This window comes from Myotis davidii, unplaced genomic scaffold, assembly GCF_000327345.1.
Source record: "Myotis davidii unplaced genomic scaffold, ASM32734v1 scaffold209, whole genome shotgun sequence".
In the NCBI taxonomy this organism is placed as follows: domain Eukaryota; kingdom Metazoa; phylum Chordata; class Mammalia; order Chiroptera; family Vespertilionidae; genus Myotis; species Myotis davidii.
Window position 1 is genome coordinate 1252964 of NW_006300047.1, and position 11800 is coordinate 1264763.

General features: G+C 45.0%; 1 protein-coding gene across 1 annotated transcript in view; it reads right to left on the minus strand.

The window, feature by feature from the left end:
• The window catches only part of LOC102763755 (sorting nexin-29), a 440536-nt gene that overhangs the window by 353917 nt on the left and 74819 nt on the right, over nt 1-11800 (minus strand). The window contains exons 7-10 of the mRNA XM_015572131.1: nt 11006-11076; nt 9471-9719; nt 5816-6182; nt 3-112 (exon numbers count right to left, since the gene is read on the minus strand). Of these exons, the coding sequence (XP_015427617.1) occupies nt 3-112; nt 5816-6182; nt 9471-9719; nt 11006-11076 (797 nt within the window). The remainder of the gene's footprint in view (nt 1-2; nt 113-5815; nt 6183-9470; nt 9720-11005; nt 11077-11800) is intronic.

Consider the following 11800-nt stretch of genomic DNA (forward strand, 5'->3'; position numbering starts at 1 on the left):
GCTGAAGGAGCCCACTCCGCTGACCGGAAAGAGAACATCGGTGTCGCCGTGTAGCACCTGCAGAGGAGCCCAGCTCTGCATCTGGGAGAGGCAGGTGTTCCCGTCCAGTGGCCTGTGATGAAAGAATACAGCTATGTGAAAGGTCGAAGGGCCCCTGAGGGCTCAGGTCACCACAAGCATCCACTGGGCCTCCCACAAGCTCCTTCTTGGGAACTAACCATGACAGGGCTGGGCATAGCAGGAGATGCAGACTGGGAGTCGGGAGCACGAAGTCTGGAGCCAGACCCCTTGCATTTGTTCTTTCAGCCACTTTTTACTGAGCACCTACTATATGCCAGGCAGTATGCAGCACATATATTCTGTGCTCGCCAAAGAGCCAGCACACAGTGTTTATCCTGCCCTCATGGAGCTTACAGTCTATTGGGGGGCACAGACATGAATCAAATATTCCCCCTAGAAGGTGTAGAACAACAGCTCATCCTCATGGAGCTGGTCAGAAGGTCATGGAAGGCTTCCTGGAAGAAGGGAGGTTTGAGGTGAGAGCTGAAGGAAGCACAAGAGTTACCTGAGTGAAGAGGAGGGACAAGAGGGATGGAGGGGGAGGGAACAGCATGTGCAAAGTGCTGAAGGAGGAAGCATGGTGTGTTCCAGGCTCTGAAATGATGGCAACCACGTGACCTGGGCTGGCACTTTGCCTCATTGGTTCTCAAACCCTCTCAAGTAAAGAGCAGAATCAGAGCAGACCATGTCTGGGTCCCTTCCAAGAAAGGGGGTCACTCAAACATTAGCCAGCTCACATTATCTGTTATAGCGTCACCACATCCACTGAGTACAGAACTAGCCTGTAGGATCTTTGCAGTACCAGGCTGGCTCAATTCAACTTATTTTAGAAAGTACCGCCCACAGCACATTTACAGACTGTGAACTCACTCTAACTCAGCTGTGAGGACCAGGGCAGATCATAATCACACCTACTTAACAGAGGGAGGAAGGGAGGGGTGGGGTGGGGAGGGAGAGGGAAGGACAAAGAAAAGGGAGGGGAGGTGGGAGGAGGAAAGGAGGGAAGAAAGGAGAGAGGGAGAAAAACTCAAAAGATTCTGACTCGCACACGGTCAAAAGCCTTAAGGACAGAACCAAGGCTGTGGGGGCTCAAGCACAGGTCTTCCAAACCCACGTACAATGGGTCTCCTGGCTTCTGCCCACCTGCATGATGCATAGCGGTTTTCTTTCATTCCTTAGAGCAGGAATCAACAACACTTTTCTAGAAAGGACCAGACAGCAAAAGTTTAGGCCTTGTGGCCATACTTATTCTTCTTTGGGTTTTTGTTTGTTTAGCTCTGTTTGTTTGTTTAACAACCCCTTAAACATGTAACAACCAACCATTCTCAGCTGTGTAGAGGACCTGGCCAGCAGGTGTAGCTGGCCACCCCTCCTTTTAGAGATCATCATGTAGAAATTCTGCTTTCAGCCCGCTCTAGCTTGTGGTCATACATTTGGCACCAAACAAAAGTCTACAGAATTTTGCAAAATGTATCATTTAATCCTCCAGGTACACACACAATGAGGCTCTCAGATGGCACTCTAGGGCACAAGAGAAGAAGGCTCCTTCTTCCATGAACGGGGCTGTGCCCCTAGAACCTGTACAGAACTGCCTTCCTGGGGCTCCAGTCCAGCAGCTGGTGACTGAGGGACTCCCAGACACCCAGAGGCAGTCAGGACACCCCTCAGAAGGCAGCAAAACCACCCGTGCTTTCCCCACCATTGCACTTGCTGCTGTTTCTGAAGGGAAATCTTGCTACTTCCCAGCAACACATGCGGGGTGCAAGGGGAAGCCAGGCTCCAGCAGCTGAGGATTGGGACCCAAGCAAAAGGGGCCAAGGGTCACACCTCAAAACTGAGTTACACCAAAGTGGTTCCTGAGGCAGAGACCAATTCAGAATATGGTGCCACCGCTGGCTCAGCAACATAGGAGCAGGTGTTGCTTTTTGTTAGAAAAGTAAAACACATTGTAAAACCAAGAAAATGTTAAAAAGAGGAGGGAAAATGACACCCAACACCACATTACCCAAAGCACAACTGACTTAGACACTATCTCCTTTTAGTGTGTCTTTTCTTTCTTGAACATAGTTTTCGTTACGAGGCCATACTGAAACTAAATGTAGGATTTTATATTCGCCTTTTTTCATTCAGCATAAACTCACAAGTTCATTTCAAACTACTTGGATACTCTTACACTTCGCATTTGAGAGGTTTAAGGTCCTAAACATTAAGATGTCGAGGTTCACGCGATGGGATCCTCTGTTAACCGCTCCTCTGTGGTCACACGTGTCGGACGGCTCCGAGGTTCTGCTTCTCTAAGTACGGACTTTGCTATCTGAGGCAGCAGCCTGCTCCCGGAGACTGCCCTTGGGTGGATCCCTGGCAGTGGGGTTGCTAAGTCAAGGGAGGTCATTTCTAAGGCTGCTGACACTGTTTTCTAGAGGGCTGCCAACACTAACCAGCTATGGAGGAGGGTGCTTTACATCACTCATTCCGCAGTATGCACCTACTGTGTGCCTGCAGCATACCAAGCCTGAGGACACACCAAGGGCAGGCCACGGCCAGGACACTAACCAGGGCCCGCCTTTTACCAGTTCTCACTTTAACTCTTCGCAGATATGACAGGCGAGCATAGTATCTGCTTTCACTTTGCCTTTGCTTAATTGCTAGTGAGGTGCAACATTTTCCCACACGTTTGAAATTCTTTCTGAATTATGTTTTCACCCTACTTTCCTAGTGGCATCATAGAACACATATGAAGTGACAGAAAAAATACTTTCTACAATAAAGGTATTATCCTCTTGAAAAAAAAAAAAGCAAAGCCAAAATCTTGAGGGACAAGATTTTCCTTAGTCATCAAATAAGTGGTTTAATTGCTAGCAAACAGAGGCATAGAACTCAACCTTTGGCCAACAGAGCATCTTAAAGCCTTCAGAGCGTTGACCTTGCCAGAGGCTGTGACAGACCACAGTGTGCTTCCCCTGGCCTCACCTGGCCACTCCCTCACAAACCCAGCTATGAGGTTACATGCTCAAGTTCTGGCCCCTCAGGCACCGAGACCGTACATATGAACATTTTCTTACAATCAGAAGGAAAGCATTAGCCCTAGCCTAGGCCTGCGGACTAAAGGGTCCCAGGTTTGATTCCAGCCAAGGGCACATGCCCAGGTTGTGGGCTCAATTCCCCGCCAGTAAGGGACGTGCAGAGGCAGCCAATCAATGATTCTTTCTCATCATTTATGTTTCTATCTCTCTATCTCTCTCCCTTCCTCTCTGAAATCAATTAAAAAAAAATTTTTTAAGGGAAAGCATTATTCATAGGCCACCTCATCAGTCCTGCTCCTTCCCCAAGATGCTCTGCAAATGCTCACTCAAGACCCCGTTTACGCAGGAGAGGCTCCAGAATCTGCAGGAGGCTCGATGGCCCCAAAGGGCCAGCTCTGTGAAGGTTACCTGCACTGTCCTGTCTCACACATCACAATGCTGGCAACTACCTTGGCTTGCAAGGCGGCCTGCCCTCCAGACTCCCTCAGTGGCACTGGTCATTAGGAAGAGAAATGACTGAGTTTGAGGCCAATGAAAACCCATGAAGTGAATAAACTCAGTTGCTCTCACCTGCAGAGACACAGAACACAAGTGGCATTTCCTGAAAGGCCTAGATTAAGACTAAAGGCAAGTGTGAGGGTGAATTTTAAGTGTCAACTTGGCTATGCCACAGTAGCCAGATATGATCAAATGTTATTCTATGCTCCTGGGAAGGTATTTTTCAGATGAAATGAACCTTTAAATCGGCAGACATTGGGTACTAGTAAAGCAGACTACCCTCCATGATTTGGGTGGGCCTCACTGAATCAGTTAAAGGCCTTCATAGAAAAAGACTGAGAAGAAGTTCTGCCAGCAGACAGCCTTAGGACTTACACTGCAACTCTTCCCTGAGCCTCCAGCCTGCCAGCCCACCCTCCATTTTCTGAACTTGTCAAAGTTCCACCATCACATGAGCCAATCCCTTAAAATAAATCTCTCTAGACAGATAGATACACAGAGAGAGAGAGAGACACACACACCCTCTTCGTCCTGTTTCTCTGATGAACCCTGAGTAACACAGCCCATCACAAGACCTGGAATCCAGGAACAAAACATTCACGGCCTGTCAGCAAAACAAGCTGCAGGGACGCTACTCTAATGATTGCTTCAGGAGGAGAAAAAGCCTCTGCATGAAAATGTTTGTTTCACAATGGCTAACAAAAAGCGACGACAGACAAAGCTGCCATTAGGAAGATGCCAATACTCAACAATGGGGGAACCTTTAACAAACATGACATACTGATCTAATTCCGTGGTCGGCAAACTGCGGCTCGCGAGCCACATGCGGCTCTTTGGCCCCTTGAGTATGGCTCTTCCTAAGCCTTAGGAGTACCCTAATTAAGTTAATAACAATGTACCTACCTATATAGTTTAAGTTTAAAAAATTTGGCTCTCAAAAGAAATTTCAATCGTTGTACTGTTGATATTTGGCTCTGTTGACTAACGAGTTTGCCGACCACTGATCTAACTGAACTCAACCAATCGACATTCAGAATTATATGGAAAAAATTCGACAGTACAGTGTAAGCTATGGAGTACAGCATAACCTAACCTTAACCCAGCTTTGCCCATTGCTCTGACAGATCTCAACTCTCTTTGAATCCCATTTTTCATCCATCCCGTGAGGGTGGTATCCACTAACCTACGGATTAGAATATATACATAGCTTATAGCATCCGACATGTCACACCGATGGCCAATCAGATGATACTAATACAGGTACCCACGTGAATGAGGACCAGGGTAACAATCAAAGACAAAAGTAGGCATAGTCTCACGAGAAAGAAAAAAGAGAAACTATTAAAGCATGAAAGTGGAAAGTTTAGGGCTAAGACATACTGTACCTTTCAGTCATACCATGGGGTCTCACTATCTGTTTCACTCTTGTGGGCTGGTTTTGAAGTCAGAGTGATCAGGATAGCACTGACCACTGTAACGCCTACGTGAAAACTAATTTATTTGGCATGAAGAGTAAAACCAAGCTTGGGAATATTATACAATAGCAGTGTGCAGATAGCCCACATGGAATAGCTCAGTACTTTGATGACTACCCTACTAAGAAGGTACTGTTTTTCTCCCAGGTCTCTGATTAGCCCTGAGACTCTGGGAGGTGAAGTAACTTGTCCAACCTCATCCAACCTAAGCCAAGGAGCTAGTACACAAGGACCCAGGTTATCTTGATTCCAAAAGCCACGCTCTTAACTGTACTTGTTTGCTTTATGCCTTCATGTGTCAAGCCCCTTGCACAGGCATAAGTCTACAGCAACTCCAGTGTTAAAGCAGCAAGTGCAGGCAAATCACTGATGCTCATACCCCTGCGGATAGACACGGACGTCACCAGCCCACGGCTATTTTCTAGAATAACCCTGCCTTTCTCCTGAGCTCCCTATGCTAAAAGCAAGTTAAAGTTGGGAGGAAAAGCTAGAAAACAACAATGAAAGCTGGATATGTAAAGCAAAAGTTTCAAGGCATGCATCTTGACACTAATTTTGTAATAGGTACCTTCAAACATACTCCCTTCCCCTCTCTTAGTTTTCGAGAAGCTAATAATGCTCCTTCCTCCTAAATCAAGACCTGAAAAACGAAAGATGCCCTAAACAAATATAAACCTTGCACCCTTCTTTCACCCAATTCTACAGGAAGGGAAAGCAGTTAACGTACCACCCTTCGTTAAAACCTAGAGTGGAACTTACTTCTCAGGCGACTCTGAGTGGCCCGTGCGCTTCCTTCCCGACGTGTACACGTCATCCTCATTTTCATCCACATCTTCATCGTCGATGCTTTTCACATCAAGCTTCTGGTACCCAAACTCCCCATTCAAAGACAGAGAATCAATTTTCCATGAGTTGCTGCTTTGGCTTCCAATGGAATTAGGTCCAAAGGGGCTCTCAAAGGCCATGATATTGACCGAGGAGCGGTCGGAGTTCTCCTCCGAGCTCTCCCCGGTCCCAGGTATCTTTTTAAAAACATCACCAGAGGTCTGCTCATCTTCTTCATCATCAAATGAAATAATATTGGTCACCTTCTTTTTCTTCTTCCGTTCCTTTTTACATTTGGCATCTAGTAAAAGATATAAGAAAAAGTAGGCAAGATAAAGGGGTGATCAAGCCATCTTGACTCTAGATCATGAAAAATCCTCTATTGCTCCACTGCATTTCAGACTTCCTTAAATCCTTGGAAAAACATCTGTTAGAAGACTGAGCAAAATATATGTGTCTCCTCAGGCAAGGGAAACAAAAGAAAAAATAAACGAATGAGACTAAGCCAAAACTAAGAAGTTTTTGCACAGTGAAGGAACCAATCAACAAAATGAAAAGACAACTACTGAATGGAGGAAGATATTCCCCAATGATATATCTGGTAAGGGGCTAATATCCAAAATATATAAGGAATTCATACAACTTAACATTAAAAAACCAAATAATCAAATTAAAAAATGGACAGAGGACCTGAACAGAGATTTATCCAAAGAGGACACACGGATGGCCAAGACATATGAAAAGATCCTCAACACCACTAACCATCAGGGGAATGCAAATTAAAACTATAATGAGATATCACCTCATACATATTAGAATGGCTATGACCAATAAAACAACAAACAAAAAGTGCTGGCAAGTGGAGAAAAGGATTCCTCTTACACTGTTAGAGGGATTGTAAACAGGTGCTGCAACTATAGAAAAGTTTGGAAATTCCTCAAAAATTTAAAAATATAACTACCGTATCACCCAGCAATTCCACTTCTGGGTATTTATCTGAAGGAACCTAAAATACAAATTTGAAAAGATATATGCATCCCTATGTTCACTGCAGCATCATTCACAATAGCCAAGATATGGAAGCAACTTAAGTGTCCATTGACAGACAAATGGAAAAAGATGATGTGGTACATATATACATTGAAATTATTACTCAGCCATGAAAAATGAATGAAATATGACCATTTGCAACAACATGAATGGACCTAGAGGATTTTATGCTAAGTGAAATAAATCAGATAGATAAAAACAAATACCGTATGGTTTCACTCAAATGTGAAATCTAAGAAACAAGATAATAAACAAATAAAACAGAAACGGGCTCACAGATACAGAGAAAAAATTGATAGTTGTCAGACGGGAGAAAGGTGAGGAGATGTGTGAAAATGATGAAAGGGATTAAGAAGTGCAAAATGCTAGTCATAAAAATAGTCACAGGGATATAAAGTACACCACAGGGAATATATTCAATAATACTGTAGTAACTATATATGGTGTCAGACAGGTACTAGACTTACCTGGGGGGTGGGGGAATCACTTTATGGTATAGAAATGTCTAAACACTATGTATACATATGACACTGGTATAATATTATATGTCAACTGTTATTGAAAAATAAATTTTAAAAAATAATTTTAAAAATATGCCACGGAGCAAATGTTAAAATTGTTCCTCTTAGGCTAAGCAGTTCTTCTAAGTACTTTGATCCAAAGGATATTATCATTATTGAAACGATTTTCATTGTTTCACTTCGGAAAATACTGGTGGGTGAAACCAAGAAAACCAGTTTGGGGCAGTCGTCAACTGTTCAATGACCACAAATTCCTCCCATCCCTGCAAAATATCCCTTCACAATGGGAATCTGCCATACCTTCCATTGCGGGTATATCTATTTCTCCACCTTCTTGAATCTGGAATGGCTTAGTGTTCTACCTTTACCAATGGAATGTGGCAGAAATAACAGTGTGTGAGTTCTACAGGGTCTTACACCCTCTTGAAATCCTGCCCTGAAACTACTATGGAAGGAAACTGATTTCGCTTATTGAAGGATGAGAGGCCCTGTATAAGAAAACTGAGATGCCCCAGCCAATAGTTAGCACCAACTCCAGGCACGGGGCGGGGGGCGTCTGGGATCTTCCAGCTCAGCTGCCAGCCAAATGCAGCCCCATGAGTGAGCCCAGGTGACACCAGCAGAAAACCAGATCGCCAAGCCACACACAGAATCATAAAAAAAATAATAAATCATTGTTGTTGTTTTTGTTTTTAAACACTTTTTATTGATTTCTTAGAGAGAGGAAGGGAGAGGGATAGAGAGTTAGAAACATCGATGAGAGAGAAGCATCAATCAGCTGCCTCCTACACACCCCCTATTGGGGATGTGCCCGCAACCAAGGTACATGCCCTTGACTGGAATCGAACCTGGGACCTTTCAGTCCGCAGGCCAATGCTCTAGCCACTGAGCCAAACTGGTTAGGGCAAATCATGGTTGTTTTAAGCCACTACATTTTTTACACTGTTTGTTACACAACAAGGCCAATGGAAACAGAAAATAAGACTGCCTTGGTGACCAGTGCTTAGATGAGCCAGTTTACACATCTTAGTCATCACCCTGAACCTATTCCCAAAACTCCATTCCATCTAAACCAATGTGTGGCATGCTTCACCCGGGCATTACAACTCTTAAGACAGTGTCAAAAGCAGGGAGTCCACAATGAATGGAAAAAACACTGCTTTGGGTATACAAATTCCATTGTCTGTTACACAAAGCCCTCATAGTCCTGTTTCTATCTCATTCACCTGGGGCCTCTGCTTGGGAAGGAGAGGGCAAACAGTGTGTACCAAAGACACCATAAGATTCTGAGTTTTCAAAATCATTAATAACCCCAAAAGGATGTCCATGATTACTGCCTTGTTTAAGGCATTTGAGAATACCAAGACTAAGTACTAAACCCAAAATTTACAATTTTTCTTTATCAACATTCTGGATGTCCCAGAAGGCTCAGGACGGTTGTAAACATGTCACAAAATTAATCTTAATTAATTAATTAATCCCTTTCCCTGGCCTCCACTTAAATGTCTTCCCCCCAAAAGAGACAAGCCCAATAGTATACACTCTCCATAGCACCCTATGCTTGGCTTCCATCCCATTTATCAGGATAATTGATTATATGAATAATTTTTCATTAAATGTCTACCCACCCATTCCAAAAAAGACTGACAGCTGAATGCCTGTAATCTGTCTTACTTGGCTCACAGCCTAGCACACAGAATGCATTAAGTGAACAAATGAATGAATGGACAAAAGAATAAATGAATGAAGATCAACCTCATCTGGCTTCCCGTGGCCCTCACACCCTTGCTCTCAGTTTGTTCTGGCTGACCTTTTGCTCTTTTACCCTATTATCTTCCCATCTAGGTGAGGCTCTTTCTCAGCACGGGTAAAAAAATGAAAACAAATGTGAGCTGAGAATGCAAGTGTGTCAGATTCAGGCCCCTTGGCACTTTCAGGTGACGAGGTGTGTCCACCTCAGCCACAGCCTGTCATCCTTTACCTGGCCCCTCTGCTCTACCTCACACGCTCTCCCTCACCTGCACTGACGTGCTTGGACATGACGGGCAGGGGGTCGGTCTCCTGCTCAGGTTTGATGAGGATGGAGACAGCAGAGGACGCCGTGATCTCCCGGAAAAGGCTGCTCACTCCTTGCGTGGACTCCTTCAGCAAGGAAGTCACATTCTGCGTTGACTCCTTTAAGAGGTCCGAGACAGTAGGAGCAAACTTGCTCTGCCCATTTAAATCCTTGTTGTCAATGTTGATCGCGAAGAGGATGGAATTCAGACCTGCCGCACAAAAGGAAAAGCATGGAGTGTGTGTTGTTGGACAGTCACGCCTCCCACACGACAAACAAGCTGCAGACAGTACAGTACACAGGAGGGCACACACTGATCTTAGACGCTGACTGAAACCTCCCACAACTGGGGTCAGTGGACAGCAGCTATCACAGCAGCTGAGTCACCCCAAATTCTCTTCCTCTCTGTCAGGAGGGAAGGTAAGCCATAGATTCTGAGGTCAGACTGCCTGGATTGAATCCCAGCACTGCCACGTACAAGCTACGAGACCTTGTCAAGCCATTTATAACCTCTCTGAGCTTATTTCCCTTATCTGTAAAATGGGGGCACAATATCTCTTTCACAGGTTAACTCTAAAGACCATCACCCACCAAAAACACTCAGCTCAGTAAGCAATCACAAAAGGTGCACCAATGTCATTAGTAGCATTACTTATGCAAAAATTTGCACTGGTATCCTCTGGCCCACAGGAAATCACGGTCAAACCCTGACTCTTTCTCATCAATGGCCTAAGCCCGTGGTCGGCAAACTGTGGCTCGCGAGCCACATGCGGCTCTTTGGCCCCTTGAGTGAGCCTTAGGAGTACCCTAATTAAGTTAATAACAATGTACCTACCTATATAGTTTAAGTTTAAAAAATTTGGCTCTCAAACGAAATTTCAATCGTTGTACTGTTGATATTTGGCTCTGTTGACTAATGAGTTTGCCGACCACTAGCCTGGACTAACATAACTCTCAATATGTGGGCCTTGGTGCAAACTTTCAGGAAAGAAAAAGAAAAAGGAGGCAACAAAGGAATTAGAAGAAAGAAGCAAGTTGCCCACTTCTGTTAGGTGGTTTTACCCTTTGAGTTCGAGTCAAATGATAAACAATTTAATAATTCACGAATAAACATGATTCCAGGTTTGCATGCTGACAAATGGTGTACATGACTATCACATCTGATTCTCTCACAGCCCCATATGGCGATGGCCATGCCATCTGGACCCCCACCTTGCAGAGGAGGAAAGTAACGGTAACAGCATCTGCCCCAGGTCCCCAGCTGGTAAGGGGTCGGACCAGGCTTCAAAGGCAGGTCTCCTGTCTCCAACCCCCAGGTCTTTACATTATACTTGCAAAGCCACAGCCAAAAACCCCCAACCCCATGCTCTCCCTGCCAGGGTATCAAATTCAATGCCATTTGAGGAAGGGCAGTGGCAAGAGCCTCAAGTTGCTGAGGAATAAGGAAAATCCCTCCTCTGCTTCACAGGACCCATCACCCGCCTTGCCCGGGCTTACCAGCTGCCATGGTGGGAAGCATGCTAGACCTTTCTTCGTCCATCACAAAAGACCAGTCTTCATAAAAAGTGCTGCAAATTGAAAGAGAAAGGGGAAAGGCTCTAAATAGTGGCTCTCTGTGCCCATTAGCCAGACAGTTCCATTATCAGGCTTCCGGGAAAAGCCATGCCTGGTCATGGCAGAGTGAATACAGGAGTCTCTGCTGGGTTGATGCTTCTGGTTATAAACTAAGGACTGGCTGCCCAGACCCTACGACTTCCTCATTGGTCCCCCGAGATCGTTAGAGTCCCCTGAGCTTGAAAGCACTGAAATAGGCATGAAATGTAAATGTGGTGTTCATGAAGCAGCAGACGGGGACAAACAGAGGGGTGACTTCCACTCAAGCAAAGTGTCTAAAAGACAGACAGGAAGTCCAAGCAGGGCTAACACAAGAAGAGAGCATTTCAGAAAGAAACTATAAAGTCCACGGTCAATCAACCACAGCATTTGTATGTAATATCTGCTTGGGCTACAGACCCAAAAGCCCAAGTTAGGCTGGGAAGCTCAAAAGGCCCCACAAATCTAAGTGGGAGAAGGGGCCAGAGAGGTCTACAGAGTCTGTCCAAGGTCATTCAGCAATAAATGCAGCTCAAAAGCAGGTCTCCCCCTTCCAGTTCCCAGCTCTTTATCCAGCCCCCTGCTAAGCAGTAACAAGCAAATGCCCTCAAACCTCTGACTTCCCCGCCAGGTCAGAGAACTCTAAATGAGTGCAGTCAGAGTTAAATTTCACTAAAGCAGTCTGTGGTGAGTGAGCTG